Source organism: Halichoeres trimaculatus, unplaced genomic scaffold (genome assembly GCF_033239565.1).
Source record: "Halichoeres trimaculatus isolate MK-OKI-2021-1 unplaced genomic scaffold, fHalTri1.1 fHalTri1_scaffold_13, whole genome shotgun sequence".
NCBI classification, from domain to species: Eukaryota; Metazoa; Chordata; class Actinopteri; order Labriformes; family Labridae; genus Halichoeres; species Halichoeres trimaculatus.
This window is the reverse complement of record NW_027437191.1, coordinates 23,605,324-23,624,344: the sequence shown is the minus strand read 5'-3', so window position 1 is coordinate 23,624,344 and position 19,021 is coordinate 23,605,324. Positions and strand designations below refer to the sequence as shown.

General features: G+C 44.1%; 1 protein-coding gene across 1 annotated transcript in view; it reads left to right on the top strand.

Annotated features, from left to right (window-relative positions):
- The first annotated feature begins 1,367 nt into the window (after window positions 1-1,367).
- xkr6b (XK, Kell blood group complex subunit-related family, member 6b) overlaps window positions 1,368-19,021 on the top strand; it is an 80,308-nt gene continuing 62,654 nt past the window's right edge. The window contains exon 1 of the mRNA XM_074685667.1: window positions 1,368-2,321. Within this exon, the coding sequence (XP_074541768.1) occupies window positions 1,753-2,321 (569 nt within the window). The 5' untranslated portion in view covers window positions 1,368-1,752. The remainder of the gene's footprint in view (window positions 2,322-19,021) is intronic.

Here is a 19,021-nt window from a genome sequence, read left to right as displayed (position 1 = left end):
CAGAGTGTGTTTTCATGTGTCGTATTAAGGCTAAGAGAAAAAAAAAAGTGGTATAAATTAGAGAAGGTGTGGTATAAAGGATTGTTTTTCATGTTCTGTTTTATTTTGTAGCAATGTCTATTGTCTTGTTTCAGAAAACCTTCCTGCCATTGTAATTGTGGTCCCTACCCTCTAATCTTATTATTTCTACCTGTGCCATTTTCTTATAGATTTACATATCATTCTGAAAGAAGCAGCAGATTGAACCAATACTTTTGTGCTGTCTCCTTTTCTTCATCTGATTAGATAGAACAACAGACTTTGCAATTCCATTATGTTGTTCCAGTAAAAAGAAAAGACAAAACCCTGAAGGAAAGGGGTGGCAGTGTTGGAAACCTACAAAATCGTACTCTTGTGAGTTCTGAAAGATGCTTTATGAAGCCAGACTACCTTCAAAGGGTAGGTCAATAATAAAAATGATGAGAAGTATCAAAAGTCAAGCACCAAAATTTTTTAATTAATTCAAAAACAAACTAGATCAGTAACACAACAATAATGACAGTGGTCTTTGACTCAAAGTACTCTAAAAAGATTAAAAGAAGCTATAAAACCCTGGATGACTTGTACTTGTTGTTTACGCGCCATTTCAGCACTGGACAGCTCCCATCAACTCCCGCGTCTCGGGTTGGCGCGCAGCAGGCAGCAGGGCTGATCCAATCAGCGTCACATTGGATGTGACCCCGCGAGGCAGCTCAGCGGGCTCGGTCTAATCACCGGGCTGTGGAGCTTAGAGCGGAATCACCGACTCTGTGCTCGAACATGCGACCACAGGGGGAAAACGTCACTTTTCAGGAAAATGCTTAACCCCTTCCCTGCTGGGAGGGAATAATGGTGCAGAAAGGCGGGAAAACCCGTATATGTCACTATAGCAACTGCTGTGGAGATCTATAGATCCACCTATAGGTAATTTATATGTCTCCCTGGAGGTAATAAGCTGTATTATGATGGAAAAGAACACAAAATAAAACAAAAACAGCTCCAAAAAATCGAAACTTATAGAGATTAATGCAGACTTGAAAGAGTTTAGAAGAAATTTTGTCACTTGATTGTCTTTAAAAAAGAGATGCTTTATGTTAGAGGTGTTTTTTCCTGCAGTGAGACACCTCATCCTCCCCAAAAAACGCGATTCTGTTCAGATGTAATAATCAGAAACAGTTGGTTTGCTGGTGGAGAGACATGTTGCATTACATCATGCACTCCTCTCCTGCATATTTGGGGGCTTCAAACGAGACACTAGATGGCAGAGACGGTGAGTGTGTGAGAGAAAGGGAGAGAGAGAAAGGGAAAGGGAGGAGGGGGGATGAATTACGTCGGCGTGGGACAGTGGAGGGACGGTCTGCTCCTGGCTCTGAGCTTGCAGCTGGAGGAGAGCTGCAGAGAGGGGGAACAACAGAACAGCGGGGGAGGAGATTAAAGCGCAGGTAAAAACTGGACGGGTACAGCTGGATGGACGAGGTGTGAATTAAACTGCGTGAACTTGTAGATTAGATAATTGAAACCAGGTGGGATTAGATCTGCAGAGGAGGCAAAGGCAGGAAAGATGTGCTGCGTCCGCGGTGCCTCTCGTGCGCATCCTGGGGACACAGTGAGCGACGGCCACGCGCAGACACCCCGCTTTTAGATGGCTCCAACATTTGGGGTGCAAAACAGGTGTCAGGGAAGTGTCGTCACGAACCCCGGAAGCCGGAGGAGGTGGGAACATCAGAGGGAAAGATGGCAGCGAAATCCGATGGTCGCGGGGTCGTCACCGGTTTCGCCCAGCTGCACAACCTGGACGAGGTGGTGGGGACGGGAGAGGACGACACAAGGAATGGCAGCTCGTTCCACATCTGCCATTGCTGCAACACCTCGTCGTGCTACTGGGGCTGCCGGAGCGCGTGCCTGCATTACCTCCGGGCGAAGGGGAAGGGGAATGGGAGAGATGCGGCGCGGCCACCGCAGGAGCAGCGCCTCTGGCTGGACTGCCTGTGGATCATCCTGGCGCTGCTGGTGTTTTTCTGGGACGTGGGGACCGATCTGTGGCTGGCTGTCGACTATTACCACAAGCAGGACTTCCTGTGGTCGGGCCTGACCCTGTTCTTCGTGCTGGTGCCCTCGGTGCTGGTCCAGATCCTGAGCTTCAGGTGGTTTGTGCAGGATTACACTGGGGGCGGACTGGGCTCCGTGGAGGGGCTGAGTAGTCGGAGAGCTACAGCCAGTCTGCAGAGGGACAGGTGCTGCCGCCTGTCTGTCTGGGTTTGGCAGACCCTCATTCACATCTTTCAGATGGGACAAGTATGGCGGTAAGAAAAAGTCAAAGTTTTCTCTTTAAAGCTTCAGTTCATTCCCTAAAGCGCTGCGCTCTCAGCTCCATCCACTCTTCCTCACCTCTCTCTGACTGTCACCTGGTATAACCCGGTGTGTACATGACTGGGGTGAGAATCAGCGCCGTGGTGATGCCATTACGCACTCGCGCTCTCTCCCTTTAATAAATCTGCCTACATTCAAACCTCCTGCAACACATTTCTACATCTGAACCAAGCATTGTCCACAAAAACTCCTCCAAGCTGCGCGCAGACTGCGCCGCTGTGATTATTCCCCCACAGTGCGCCATTGCGCTTGTGTGCGGAGGGACACTATTTGTTCAAAGACGGACAGGTAGTAACAGAAAGCGTGTGTGTGTGTGCGAGAGAGAGAGAGAAAGAGAGAGTGTGTGTGTCAGACGCGCCGTTCACACCACAGCGAGTGCATCACACCGTCGCCTCAGTTCACCCTGTCCCCCCTCCCTCCCCAAGCTCCAACTCTGCAACCAGAGGCCAGACGAGCATCTGTTTTCACGGCTCACAAAACTACATCTTCCCCCCACAGACATGATGTCATCGATTCCTCTGCGACGCTCCACATCTCTGGTCCCCCCCAAATAAATCCTCTTTGGCCACACACAAACTGCTGCGTCTCAAAGGTGTACATCCCTCTGTGCGTAATCTATGAGATGAAGCCACTTCAGCTGTAGTAAAATGTGACACTGGTGCGCGCACGTTTGGCCCCCGTCGAGGCTGCTCGGGGTGAGCTTGGGAGCAGCGAGTTGTTTTTGGTGCAGACAGACGCAGTGGCTGGCATTTAATGGGAAAAAAGTAACGCATGACGGCTGCTGTGCTGTGAGAGGACTGCCGGAGGCTGGGAAAAATGTAAAACAGCACACTGAGACTCAGAGCACAGGGTCACACAATCCCACCCTGACTTTTTCGAGTGTTTCTATGCATCAGATGCAGAACTTGAACACCCATTATGTCACAGTGTCTGTGTTTGACAGCTGCCTCCCCTTCTCATCAGACGAATTAATTGTCTAAGCCATTGGCTGTGCTGTAATCTCATGCACGAGAGCATTTGTGCTACAGGGCTGAGTTACTCACACGCAGACTGAGGCTGAAATCTGAGTCCTGACCTTTTCAGAATCAGTGTTGCCACAAGCCTTAAATTTGCTTCATTTTAAGCTGAGAATATGCAGAGTTTCTTCTTTCTCAGGCTGAAAATAACATCTTCACTTCTTCTGAAGTCTAATTTAGTGAGCTCTGGCACTTCTCCTGTCAAGATGGGTTTTTCCCAGAGAGAGACAGTCCACTCTGTATTCCTCATCAGACTCATTTTGAGCTGCACCTGAAGCCTCTCCTATTGATTAGCTGCAGATGTGCTGGCCTGATTTTATTTACTCTCCCTGTTCGCTTCGATCGATTATTTGTCTCATACCTCTAGCAGGGGAAAGATCAGGAAACTCTTAAAGCAAAATAAAAGTAATAAGTTGTGTTATGATGTGAAAGAGTCAGCCTGTGTGCTCAGTCAGATACTTTGCACAACCGCCAGACGGCTGGAGTCATATGATCCTCTCTTCATTCATGTTGGACTATAAAACTTCAAACCTGTTGACTCCTGGTCTGGCTAAGCTCCTTATGTTAAAATGTTGTTGTAGTCAAGCTAGATATGATGTGGTCTGGACATGCTGTGTTTTATTTTGAAAGTTATTAGATGGTTGAATTCGGTTTTGACTCCCTGTCCCGCTCAATTTGCTTTGTTCAAATTGATATGTGGTTCCTCTGGCATGTGGTGCCAAACATTGATTATAAATAAAAAAAGATATCCATCTCAATTAACCTTAAAAGAGGTCACCACAAAAACTGCTCCCCATGGTGTCTGTCTGCAGTACAAGTCAAAAACTGTCGCCCCAGTCATTCCAGATGGGCTGTGGTCAAACTTAATGAATAACACCTGGTAGAAATGTTTCTCACATCCTATTGCTGTGGTGATATGAAGATATTGTTGGGCTGCATTCTGTTCAAGTCCTCTCTTATCTGAAAAGTTTCTTTTTCAGGAGTTATTAAAGGTTAAAATGGGGTTTGACGTCACATTCTAGATAGGTGGATTTGTGAGACAGAGGAGTTGATTTTGACATGGTTTGTTTTATTTTAGAAGTCACAGGATGTTTAAATGTGGTTTGACTCCTTGTACTGGCAAGAATAGGAGACTTGTTTATCTGATTTGGATCTGCTCCAATCTGCCAAAGCTGAGACAAAACAGGAACATTTGACTTAAATAGAAACCAATCAGATCTCTTGGATTTAGACATAGAGCATCTTTAATACCTACAGTTCACATATTCTGTATCTAACTTTTTAAACCAGAGTTGTGAGTGAAGCTTTAGGCTTGAACTTGTTTCTTCATATTGGTAAGCACTAACATAGAATTAACACGTGGCTGTCTGACCAGAGCTAAAGCCTTGTTAGCTTACCAAGCTGCGACTTCCTGTCTAGAAAATATAAAGCTGATGTGGAAGTGCCAAATAAAAAATAAAAAAAAGAAAGAAAAAATGTTGTAGTTCTCTAAGTGTCCACTAGAGGTTGGCTGCAGAAATACCAGGAACTACAAATGCACTAATTCAAAAAGCAAGAAAAATGTTTAAAGCCTGGTTCAAAAATGGTTTCGGCCCTCTATCCCTGTCGGGGGTGATTTCCTTTAGAAACTGTTATTTCGATGTTCGTAAACCTACGAGTTATTCCCATATAAGGGCATGGCTGACTGACAGGTGAGTGGTTTTTCTGATGCGTTTGTTGATTTGTGAACTTTGTTCAGCATCTTATGTTAACTGTCTGTGTTAGGAAACAAAAATGTACCAGTCACCCATTTGGCTAATTTTCTGTCAAATGAAACATATAATCTCCAAAATATCTCACTGGAAAGTTGTAAAAAAAAAAAAACAGCTGGTTTTGTCAGCTTTCTTTATCATGCACTCTATGAAATATCTGGAAGTTGTTTTGAAAAAGACAATTTTATCTACCTCTATTATGTCATGTTCTCACAGCTGACATAATTAAAAAGTGTTCAGAGAAACACCAAAACAAACTGACACAGCTTTAAAAAAGAGTTTCCAGTAAACATAATGTGTTGGTGTTAGTGTTGTGACAGCACAAAGCCGGGGGCTCAGGATCTTTGTCGGGACACTGTCTCCCTTTGGACACGATCCGCCTGCCTGGCTGCTGGTTTCAGGGGTCAGAGGTCAAAAGCTGCTCTTGTCGGCTTAGTGAGAGACCACGACCTCAGACCCACAGGACTAACACTTGATATGGAGATGATTCCTCAACCTGGGAGGCCAGACTGTTAACAGGCAGCAGATGCTGTTGAACGCAGCTCTCATGCTGCTCTGATGGATTGGAGGAATCTGAGGAATATGTCTGAGTTGTTAATATTCTGATGTTTTGACATCACGTTTTGAGTAAATGATCATTTTCAGTGACTGGTTTTCAAAGCACGCTCTGAATGAGATGCTAAAGTATCAGTTTGTGAAATATTTTGCCTTCATTAATGTGAGAAAATGAGATGAAATGCTGACAGGAGTCAAAAACACCTCCTCATCATGTCTCATTACTCAATCCCATTTTCAGCTCTGCTTTCAATTAGCCGCTTTCCCTCCAAGCACCTGAGGACCGAGCTGATGACAGACTCTCCAAGCGTGTTTTTTTGCAGTTATCCTCTTGTTAATTATTAACTGAACGGAGGAGGATTCCTCTCCCTTTCGGCTCTGTCATGTCATCCTCCCTGTGAATCACCGGCAGCACCGCCGTCAGCGTGTCCCCCTTCAGCTTCAAAGATTCAGCTCACATACACCCCGGCACACAGAAGATCTCTTAGACTCAGAGGTCTCCTGGCGGTGCGATGGACAGCTTAATCAGTGTAAGCCCAAATTAGCGTCCGACTGAGAAAGAGCCGCATCCATCTCTGGCCTCCCCGAGGAAATCCACTGAGGAAGTTTTGGAAGCTTTGTAGTTGGGAAATCCCAGCAGAGTTGGGTGAAGTGGAGGTTCGTCTTTGAAACTCTTGTTGTTGGTGATGAAAACATACGGTAACACACTCGTAGTTGCTTCTCACGAGATTTCAAAATCGCTGGCACTATTTGTCGCATTTTTTAGTCTGGATTCAGATTTTTACAAACTAAAAAAGAAAAACTTTGACCTGTTTGCTCATGCTCTTCAAACTTCCTGACAGAGAATCATCAACTCTTGGATTGCAGGTTTTGGAAAAAGGATGTAATGATATCAAAAGGCGTTTTGGGATATGTAGGTTTTAGCATTTGTTTGAGCCTTAGGCCAAAGGTGAGGCTCTCTTTGACCTGATTCCTTTAACGTGTTTGTTGTGAGTCCTTTCAAACCTCTTTGAATCCTTGATATGTGCTCCATAGAGTGTTACCCTGACAACAAGTCACCTTAAAACTTCTCTGTCCCTTTAGTTTTTGAGCTCTTTCTTCGAATTAGCTCAAAGTGAATATGTAGGCTGTAGTTTGTTGTAAAAAAAGTTGTGTAAGTTTGTTTTTTGTTACAAAGAGTCCACAATAAGGATAACATAAACCATGCTAAGTTAGTAGGAGCTGTCCATCCTGAATAGACCGACTAGCTCTTGAGTTTTGTTATGGGAGCTGTCCAGTGCTGAACTCAAGCACAGCTTCATGTCCTGATGCAGTGAGACGCATCAACAGTGAGCATTAACGAGGATTAAAATGCTAAAGCTCTGTTTAAAAACAGGACAAAATCAGGTACAGGACCCAATTTGAACCATTTGAATCACTCTAAACTTTCCTCACAGAAGAAGGAAATACAGACTGAAGAAAAAAAAGAAGATGAATATGAGATCAAGAGAGAGCACTTGGAGTCCTTGGCGTCTTTACTCTTAAAGGCTGTGTGAGGACTTTTTGAGTGGTCTTGAAATGGAGTCAGGTTTTCAAAGTAAAAAAGAGGAAAGGAGAGGACCTGAGTGCAGATAAACTAAGTTTTTACGGCAAAATCCAAAAGAAAAAAAAAATCTAAGATATCAAAATACTTACAGAGAATACAGAATCACAAGAAGAGTATAGCTTGGGAAAGAGAGGAGACAAGAGCCCTTTACCCCAAAATATCATTGTGGAGCAGCCTATTTGACTGTTGCATTAGCCGTATGCATGACTGCAGGGGGCAGAGTTTGGAGGAGACACAGCTCTGGGGAAAAGCTGTTCTTCAGTTTGCAGTTCTGGTCTGGAGGCTTCTGAAGAGCAAAAGCACCAACAGTCAATGGGCAGGGTGGGAAGAGTCCTAAAGGATGCTGAGAGCTCAACACAGACAGCGTTGTGATGGGCTGGGTGGTTTTTACCACCCGCTGTATCACCTTACTGTGACAGAGCAGTTTCCATACCAGGCAGTGACATGGGTGGTCAGGATGCTCTCCTGGTGTTACTTCAGTGTCCTCGGGAAAAAGAGGCGCTGGTGAACCTTCTTAACCAGGTGAACATAAATCCACATAGATCACATAAATTGGAAGTCCCTGTGGTGACACAAGAAAGCTAAAGACAGAGTGATAGAGCACGGGTTAAAACACGGGTTAAACTGTTTGTGACAATGTTCTTTCCAAACCACATGCAGCAGTTATTCTGCAGTGGTCTGTTCAAAGTTGAGAGTCTACCATGAAATGAAAAGTGAGGTTATGTTAGCTCTCCTTGGTGAGGTTGGAGTCGGTAGATGAGCACTTGAAGAACATAACCAGGATTCACTAACTGAAAGTCTACTCCAAATACATTACCTCACACTACCTCCCAGCTTTGCATGCTGGGAAAAGTTGTCTTAAACAAAGAAAAGAAGTGTTGAATACAAGATGAAACGCACGCCTTTAGGCCTTAGATCTGAAACATTCTTAGTGCTGGTTTGAGTTGATTTCTATTAAATATGTCTTTAGGATGAATGGAGCAGCGGGTTGGGTTTAAGTCGGATTACTGAGAGATGCACGTTAATACTGTTGTTTTCATTATGTTGGATTGAGTGTGTGGGTTGTATCATGGCTTGTTTTACAGTGTTTAAACACATAATTTATTCCAGATCTGTGCCAAAAATGCAGAGCACTTCAGACTACTAATTCCATATTTGTAGGAATAAAAGGAGCCCACAATGAGAATGATAAATATGCTGATAGAGTAGAAAATTATACATTCATCTTTGCTCTTCAGGAAATCTCAGCTTCAGCAGCAGCAGCCAAAGAATCGGGGACTCCCTCCTTTTTGCAACTGTTCAAAAAAAAAACAAATCTGATGCTTGGATTACACTTTAATCCCGGACAAGAAGTGAAGAAATCGCCTCATGGTTGACATCTGCCTCCCGTTTCCCAGCCTGGTAAATATTAATACAGGCTGGGAAAGGAGTCGACAAAAGCCTCTCTTGGCTGGCTGGGCTGCTTGTAGATGCCAAAAAAGGTTTGTACACGCGGCGAGGCGAGACATTGAGATGATACAATGCAGCCAGCTGCCCTGTCAAGAGAAAAAAAAAGAGCTGAAGGGCTGGAAGAGAGGACAGAGATGAAGGCTCAGATAAATTGGTTACCATTCATATAATTATGTATTGAGAGTTTAAAATGGCGAAAGATGGGAACATCTTGTTCCAGGCACAGAGGAGTATTTCTGGACTGAAAGGACGGCCGTCTGTCACTCTCTATCAATGAGTCTCGTTTAAAGAAGGAAATTGTCTCTATTGTTGTGAAGGCACGAGGAAAATATTTGTCTTTGTTGGTTTCATTTTCGCGAAACAGAAAAACTGTTTTATTTACAGACAGCACATTAAACTTCTCCACTCCCTGCACAGGGAAAACATCTCTCTGATACACTCCTCATTTTCTCATTAGCCCTGATAACAGAGGACAGAGCCTTTAAAGCCAGCGCTCCAAGCAAAACCCCCAATTATGTGACAGAGGAGCCCGTCAAAATGTAAGAAAAAAAAAAAAGCCTGCTCGCACAGCTGGAGGTAAAAGAGACGGAGAGGCGTAAACGAGGCAGAAGAAAGAAAAGGAGGAGAGGGATGTGGGAAACGCAGGCTTGAATTGCTGTTTTGGTTTGGTGTCATCAGGATTTCAAGCTGGGTTATTGAATTACAGAGCATTGCTGGAAAATGTTTGATTTGGAGTGTGATCAAGCTGTACCTCTTAATAAATACTTTCTTAAACAGCTTCCTCTCTTCATACAGACGAAATCTTTCCGTGCATAAAGCGGTTAAACCCAAAACAAATCAGCCGCTAACATGTGAGCCGATTGCAGTGACACCGGCTGTTTCTGCAGAGAGCTCTTAAGTTCAGCGCCGAGCGAATGAATGGGGATAAAGAGCCCATGATGATGCTTGATTTAACCGCCTCAGGCTTGCCTCCTGAGCAAAACAATATTTTGTAGTAGCAGCCTGAAGGCCCTGGTGTTGCATCTTTAAAAAGAAAGCGGTCACCACTCGCAGAAAGGCTGGGATTCATGCAGGAATAATACGCACACAGGCAGATGGGTTACGAGGTCCAGGATTGGTATGCACGTCACATATGTGTGTGTGTGTGTGCAAACACATATGCACCTCGGGAATTTGACAGTAGCTCTTTTTTACACACCTTCTTATTCTCCGTCTCACATCAGAGCTTCTCTTTCGCTCAAGGATACAGAGAACACACACCTTGGTAGATTACACATTTCTGTGTCCTGTTTCTTGAGGCGCTGATATCTGAGAGAGGAGGTGCTGGGTGATGGGAGTACCTTCCAAAACTGGAAGTAAACAGTACTCCACAGCTCTAAGTATGAACATGGAAGATCTGCAGTCCCCCTGATGGCCACTCGAAGCTGGTTTCAAAGTGACTAATTCCCCATTGGGCTCAATGTGTCAAACTCTACAGCAAGTTTACAAACTTAAAGAAGAGGTGTTGTGCTTTTTTGGTCTTAATTCTGTCCCTCTTATGCTCCCCTAGTATCTTCACATTGTTTTAAGCCCAGAAAAATCCCTGTTTTTCTCTCACTGGTGTTTTTAAAAAGCTCCTATTTCAGCCTCTGTCTGAAACACTTCCGTATAACTGCTGTCTCTTTAAGGCACCCTGCTCCACAAACCCCCTTACCTTTTATAGACCAGCCTTTCAGAGACTTGAGGGGGGTAGGACTCTTGGAGTTTTTAGGTCCAATCCTCCAATGTGATTGGTGAAGATTTTGCACTCTTAGAACGAAACCCTTTGATCAGTTTACAGAAAGATGTCTAACACAGGTTTGAAAATCTGCACACATTTTGTCTGAACATGCAGCATTGTTGCTATATATCCATGTTTTCAGTCAGCAGAAAGTGGTGCAAGAATTCTGAATCTGCTTTGGAATGTAAGCATTTCAGTTCCTAAGCTGCTGGTGGTTTGTTTACGGAGGTTCTTAGTCTGTTAGACACAGTTAAGTTCACAGACTTTTCAAAAAAGGCAGGGGTGAGAAGACAGATGAATGATCAATACAGCGCATTGTCCCACCTAAGAGGGCGGTTTAGTGTGTTTTGCTAACCAGTAGGGCACTTTAGCACACGTTTTAGCTCCTATGAGGGCACTTAAGTGCTTTTTGGCTTCCAAGAGGGCTGTTTAGCACATGTTTTGTCCCCCAAGCAGGCAGTAAAGACAACATTTTTGCTTCCAAGGGGGCAATGAAGTATGTGTTTATGCCCCCAAAAATGGCAGTTGAGCGCGCTTTCAGCTCCCAAGAGGGCATCCAAGCAAGCACTCAGGTGCATGTTTTCGCCCCCCAGCGGGCACTTTAGAGCATATTTCCCAAACGCATATATGCCCATTTTTGCCTGAGATGCCTAAAAGATCAATTCTGGCCAGACATCCAGAATCAGTCTAAAAAAAAAAAGCCAGAAGCAGACAAAATAACTAAAAAGTGGCCTAGGATACTTAATTTAGCTGATTGTTAAACAAAAAAAAAAATCAGATCACTGCAAAAAACTGAAATCTTATGAAGTGTTTTTGTCTTATTTTAAGTAAAATTGTCTTATTATACCAATATGAGCCACATTCACCTGACCAGTCCAGAAAAATAGCTTGTTTCAAGTTATTTAAAGACTAAATTGAGGTCTGTATTGTTTATAACAAGTAAATAAATCTGGCAATAGAACAAGAAAAGTTTACTCAAAAATTTGCTTGAAGCTAAATTAATGTCTTAATACAGGTGACTTTTGTCTTGTTCTTTTGGCAGATTCTTTTTTTTTACTTGGCACAAGCTATTCAGATCCTATTTTATTCTTTAAATAACTTGAAAAAAGACACTTTTTCTGGACTGGTCAGGGGAATGTGGCTTAAAAGGCATTTTTTTTTTAACTGAAAATAAGACAAAAACACTTGATAAGATTTCAATTTTTGCAGTGAACATATTGCTGTGCTTCAGAATCAGTCTGCCTCTACTGACACTGTCTTTATCCTGGTTTGGTCCCCTCAGGGGTCTTCAACACAGTGATGTAGAACTCAGATCAAACATTTCATGTCAGTTATAACCTCTACTTGGGTTTATAATTTTATAATAAATGATGAACTGTGCTGTTGTCAATAGTTTTTGGAACTCCTGATCTAGATCATGGGAATTTGGAGCTGGATTCAATAAAGTGACTGTCCATTTGCATCCAGTCTGTCTCATAAATTCATCACACGTGTATTCAGATTATTTGCCTCTGTGTATGCTAACACGTTTACACTCATCGTCTCTCTCTGCGACAGTTGTAGCTTGCACGCTTGTAGAGTTTGGCTCCTGATGATGATGTTGGATTTATTGACTCTGAAGTCAGCTATTTGTTCAGCGCCGTGCATGTGTGTGTGAGTGTGGCTGTGTGTGGCTGTGTGTGTTTGTGTGTGTGCACCCAGTTCTGTTTGGCAATTATATTGGCTGCATCAGTTCAATTCTCCATCCTCCCAACAGCTGCCTATTATTCCTCCCTCTCTCTTTCCCTCCTCTGGACTGAGAAGCTGAATCTGCTCTGCTGCATCTCTCTCTGCTCGTCCAGATGCCCTCACAGCCAACACGCCGTCCTGTGATGTATATTTTTTGTATTACAGCACTCAGGGAATATCATTACCTGGGCCCAGAGCGAGTTAAAATGCTCACACACAAAGCCCATTTTTCATGTGGATTCCCCAGCCTAATAGTTCCACTCCTGTGCTTATATATTTATGCTTCCCTTCCTGCTGTAATAGGTGAGGCCTCCTCTCCCTGATGCCCTATTTGAGATCATCATGTGTTCTCCCTGCACAGCTCCTCCATCCATTAGTGCTCCTCATGTGCTCCAGCCACCACATAACCATCTGTCCTCCTTGGGAAGTTAGCATATGTTTTTTATTTTTATCCCTCCCTATCACTTACACCTATTAATGTTCTTAGGCTCCTCGTAAAGCCTTTTATCCCCCTCCATCCATCCTGAAGGAGACACCACGCTGTGCGCTCCTCTCATCCTCTCATTATTTGAGTTTGAAGGATCGCCTTTTCTGCACCGTGAGCCGAAATCCTGCGTCCCTCACCACAAGTTTAAGTCCTAATGCCGCCCTCCTCCCTCCCCTCCGTCTTTCTCTTTATGTCTGCGTCTCGCTCCCTGTGCAGCCTGCACATAAAGCTGCACTTGACCTCCATTTCTGTCAAGGAAACTGGAGCATCTGCCTCCTGCCCCATTACAACTCCTCCTCCTCCTCCTCCTTCTTCTTCTTCATCCTGCCTTACCACCCATCTCTCACTCCCCACTGGGCCCATTTTCACATCTCTGCACCTTCAGTTTTTCATTTCTGCCCCAGCTCTCGGTTCAAGAGTCCACCTGTGGCTGGACGGCTCTCCTCTCGCACCACACGCCACCTCTTTGGATCTGCAGCGTGCCACTGGCGCTCTGCTGAAAAGATGACACATAATAGAGCCCATCGATCGCAAACACAGCACAAGGAGAGGGGTTCTGACCGACCCACGAAAGGCTCTTTAAAGGTGCATTAAACAAGTTTTTTTGAAATTACCGCTAAATCAAACCACCGTCTCACTGTGGAAATGATGCCGCTGGAGCCGGTCCCACTGAGAATCAACCCTCAGTGCAGCTTTCAGCCACTTTTCAGCTCAAGTGAAAACAATGTTCACATTCAGCTGGGAAAAGCTGCACTCAGCCCAGCAGATCAAATAAGCAGGTTTCACACAGCCCGCCTGGAGAGGAGTGGAAGGAAAGGAGCGGTGCAGGGAAAGAGGGACAATATTTGGAAAATCAAAGATGCAGGTGCTCGACTCAGTTTGGAGGAGTCGTGACATAATCTGACACTGATGAGGCAAAATGATATCAACAAATACGAGATCCAAACTCGCTTTTTTTCTAAAATCCAGATTAAACCACAACCTCCAGTGTTGAAAAAGAAAGCCACTGGGAAAAGTCTATAAGACTGCAGTTCCTCAAGTGTCCAACAGAGGCTGGCTCCAAAAGCCACATGTAAATGCATAACTGTTCACAGTCCTAAAGAAAAAAACAGTTTGAGATTAAATGCTGAACTTTAAGATGTCAGTTTTGAAGATTGTTCAGTTGCAATTTAGGCATAAATTTGTAAAACTGGGGTCTTGGCTAAGATTACTAACAGGTGCTTTGAAGTCGTTCGTCAGGAGGCTTAAGGCCTGTCTCAGTTTCACTTCAGCTACCAAAGTTGGGCTTCATGACACTTCTTCACATAAATATCAGGTGATGTTGGGGAGACTACGTCCACATTTTAGACATTTAGCGGTCCGGATGGTGGCTATCCTCTGGACACAACGTTTAAGATAGGTTAGTGGATAGAGCAGAAAACAGGGCAAGAGTAGAGAGAGACTTTGGGTCGGATTCAAATCCTGGCTGACTGCTCGAGTATCAAACAGGGGTGCATGCGTAACCTAACCTAGCCACTATGCAACCCGTCATTTACATTCTCAAATATGAGTTCTGTCTTAAATCCTGCAGTGCATAGTGGTCACTGCAGTGAACAGTTGTTCAAAAGTCATTTTCTCCTACATACAATGGTTTCTGGCACTGCAAGTCAGCCCCTAGAGTGCTCTCTGTTGCTACTCTTCTTTGAGCTTTGTTCATTGGTCAGTCATTGTAACTCCAAGTCAGTTTTCTCTGATTTTAAGATGACCGCCAGGCGTGCACACTTGTGGACCCCTGCTGGCATATCCAACAATCCTTCTCTTCTACAAGAACTCTGGAGGTAAAAAAAAAAAAAAAAACTTGTCTGTAACTTAATGAAAAAAATCAAGAATATCAATGAAAAACGTTTTGAATGCCATGAGAAGAATTAGAACTGACACAGGCTTTCAAGGATTATACATCAGAGGGTTGATGCCTAAAAGATCAATTCTGGCCATGTATCCAGAAACAGCCAAATAAACCAAGCCAGAAGCAGACAAAATAACTAGAAAGTGGCCTAAGATACTTCACTTGACTGATTGGTAAATGAAGTACCCCCCCCCCAATTCATGTGTGGGTTCTCTCTACTCCAGCTTCATCTCACAGTCTAAAAACATGCTCAACAGAGTAACTGGTGATTCTAAATTGTCTGTAGAAGTGTTTGTGAGGTTGTCTGTGATTGACTGGAGACCAGTCCAGGGTGTACCTCACCCTCGCCCAAAGACTAGGCTCCAGCCACCTGGAACCCTGTACAGGATAAGTGGTAGAAGATGAGTTAGTGAATGAATGTGGATTAATATAAAATCCAGAATTAAAGAGTGTTTTTCTGAGGTTTTCCAAAGGGAAAAAGCTTTATACTGTGTTCCAGCAGGATGACTTCTATTGCATTCAGCAATGTGTGGTTCCCATGCAGCAGTGTAGCTCTTTTTAAGAGGATGACCAGCTACCTGCAAGACAGATAGATAGCTCAGTGTGTTTCTGTATTAAAAGTGCATCTTTTGGACTGAATTTAAAGTTTATCTTTTACTTCACGTGACTTCTGGTATCAAAATGTTGCTAATAGTTGCAAAGTTTGCAAAATGCAGTCAGCTGTCCTGTGACGTGGATTTGAGTGTTTTGGACCTGCTAGTTTGAAATGCTTCCTCACAACTTCCGCAAATCTCTCTGATACAAGGTTTTGACACCAAGTGTAGCTCTAAAGTTCTTAAATAAAGCACTCAAGAATATATCAGAGGGTGAGGGTTACAGTAGAGAAAAGGAAACATGAGAGAGATCATAGCCGGGTTTAAAAGGGGCATCAAAGAGATTTGGATAAATCCAAAGCTGTGATATTAGCTGCGAGGGAAGCAGGTAAGGGATCTTGTTCTTAAGTGTTTGTCAGAGGAGGAGGAGGCTGTGGAGGAAGTGTTAGCCTCTGAATGGGCCAGGAGAGAAAACTTTAGGATGCACGTGTGAGGGGTGTGTCACATGACTGTCCGTGTAGGACTAAACAGCGTGTTGGGTAGAGAAATCTGAGTGTTGTCCAGATAACTGAATTTCAAAGGGTGATGAATGTTTGGCAGCATTCATGAATATTTTGGAGTGGTCTGGAGTCCCTCATGTGATAACTACTCACTCTCACTCCCTCCCTTCCTTCACAGCTCTTTGATGCCGTCTGTATCCCACTCATATCCGCGCCGTCTCCTGAAAGCTGCCTCAGCAGAGCTCCGAGACGACCACCATTGTTTGAGTCTAATCACGGTCGACGCTCCAGGCGTCAGTTTGATAAACAGACAATCTCTGCTTATAAATAATTGAAGAGGCCCGTTAGTTCTCCCGGCTCTTGCGGCGTCACACTCGCAGGGTTTCTCATCGTCTCGTCTCACTCTCTCGTATTTGCATGGTGATACCCTGCTTAGTGAGCTGTTACGCTCGCCGAGAAATGAGCTGTGTGAAGGTGCGCTGCGTGCAAAGTCAAAAGAGCAAAATCCTTTCACCAAATCAGAGCTGTTGTGCCGAGTGTGCGTTCTGTCACAGCTCACTAAGCAGGGGGGAGAAAATGTGATGACAGAATCACGCTTAGCTGTGACAGTAAGAGACAAATAAACACCAACAGCTTTTTTCGGCCGTCTGAAAACAAACTGAGAAGCTACAACCTAAACAGAATCAAAGAGTTCTACTTCAGCGTAAGCAGGTTCTTACATTTTAACCAACCTATTTTTTTGTTGTTGTTTTGTCCTTAAAAGACCCAAAGATCAGGCCCTGAAACCTAGTTTTCTCTTCTTTCTGGAACCGTTAGATTTTTTTTCTCTTGCTCATTTATTGGGAAAGTTACGGTAATGAGAACAGCTTGCATCAATTATTGCTTCTAGCTAGATATCACTAAGCTTGTCTTTTCTTTTCTGAGTAGCCGTTTGAATTTATTCACTTGCCCAAATGGTTGAGGTGTTACAGCACTTTAAAGAGAACTTGTAAAGTTATTTGTTTAGGCTTTTTTATCCCTTTAACTGGATAGAGGACAATGGATAGAGCAGGAAACAGGGCAAGAAAGGGGAATGCCATGAGGGAAAGAGGTCACAAGCTGGATTCAAACCTCAGCCACCTGGACCGCTAGGCCATCTGTGCTCCCCAATCTCACTATTTAGAGAGGGGGTATTGTCCTTTTCGGTCATCTTTATTCTGTCTCATGTGTTTTAGAAAACCCTTACTTCAGCCTCTGTCTGAAACACTTTGTTTTTGCTGCAGTTTTCTTAAAGGCTGTATTTTGCTTTCCACACAAACATGTTAATATGCAGCCATTCTATTTTTGACGGACGCAGAGCTGTGGCGCATAAATTCAGCACAGGAAAGATTGAGCCGGACAGGAAGTCGTGACCCCAAACTACCTAAAAACACCCAGTGACTTTCAACATAAACCAGACTGTCAAAATAAGTTCGCTTTTAGCTTGACTACGACAACTAACTGACATAAAGAGCGGAGCCAGACCAGGAGTCAACAGGTTTGAGGTTTTTAAACCTTATCAATGGAGTGGGAAGTGCAGGAACTCCCCTGTCTGTTACTCCAGCTGTCTGTCAGTCATGCTACTTGTTGGACTGAACACGCAGCTGGTGTAAGTTGAGAAACGCAGTCCACACACAGCGCAATGGGGTCACACTGCATACATATCTGGTGTGTTTCGGGCGTAGGAGAGAACGTGTGGCCTCTATACTTTTAAACACTCCATCTGGCATCCATTATCATAACTACCGTTACTACCATAGTTCCAAGCTAGAGCAGAAGTGGTTTACACTGTTTACATTTTCTTTTTGCCACTTTTTATTCTGTGCTGAGTTTGGCTGCAGTTTCACACCAGGAATTGATCATCACACAGTTACCATGGTGATCAATGTGTCAATCAGATAAGTTCTAGGATTTTTGTACTTCAGACACTAGAGCTCCTGTTCATCTGCGTGGAGATGTGCCAAATTTAGTAATTTTGCCAGTGTGTGATGCAAAAATTTTCTGTGAGAAAAGGAATGCGTGATGTCACACAAAGCCACACAAACCTTATATCTGTGCAAGCATGAACCAGGCTCCCTGCTCCACAAACCCTCGTCCCTCTGATTGGCCAGTGCTCTGGAGGATTTTTAGGGGCAGAGCTATAGGTGTTTAAAGATCCAACAAAAGAAAATGTCTGTCACTAAAATGTAAAGATGTGATTTGCTTGTGACTTTGGGAGAAAATCTGTTCTTTAATATCGTTAAGTTCAGCAGATTTAAGTTAACGCAAGAATATAATTGATTCTTTTATATTAGAAGTGAGAGATGATGTAGATCCATTCTTGGCTTTCCCAGTGAAAAAAGTCTTTGTCCTAAACTCTCACTTTAAAGAGATCAAAAACTTCAACAACCTCCTCTGCTCCACATAATGTGTGAGTTTTATCATATTCAGGACAGCGCATATTCAGGTGTCCTGCTCAGCAGTCCATCACCGTCCTCTGCATGTCCTCCTCTCCTCTCCTCTCCTCTCCTCTCCTCTCCTCTCCTCTCCTCTCCTCTCCTCTCCTCTCCTCTCCTCTCCTCTCCTCTCCTCATCGCTGAGGCTTGGCGGCTCTTTCTTTGCTCCAGGTGACCGCGGTGCTCCAAGAGAGCTAAATTGGGTTCTTGAAGGAGGACCTGAGAGCAGCACAGCAAAGAGGTCATCAGCTCAGGAGTCCAGCAGTGATGAGTTAGATGTCAAACATCAGGACCTCTTCAGGCCTGTGAGGGAATAGGTCCACGAGGCGTGCAGAGCTTTTTTCTCCACTTCCTGCTTGTTTGGTCTTTTTCTCCATGGCTCCTACACATGTGACATCCCTCTGTGTGTTAGTCTGTCTCTATTTGCTCCTCTCCAACTGTTTATTTCACATGCCTCCATCGCTCTTTCTCTCTTATCTCTTGTTTTTGTTGCTCTCTGTCCTCGCTCCCCGGTCTGTTTGCCCTCCGAGTGAGCACATAGCAACAACAGCCAGTCTGCTTCAGGGCTGCAGGGCTTTGAAACACTCTGTATTCAGTCTACCTGTGTGTCCAGGCACAACAAACTGCTTCACGTCCACTCTGTTGTGCATGTAAATGTGTATGTAAAGAATGTAAGTATGCAAATATGTGCACGCTGCACAGGAGGTGTGAATGTTCTTTCGCCTTATGTTACACTGAGTGTCGAGGAGTTTGTGACGCATCTCATATGGTGTGGTGTAAAACATCTGATGCTCTGCAGTGAGGTCGGTCTCTGCAGAACGATGACGCACAAGATTATCTTAGGAAAACGCCAGTTTTAAGGATTTCACATC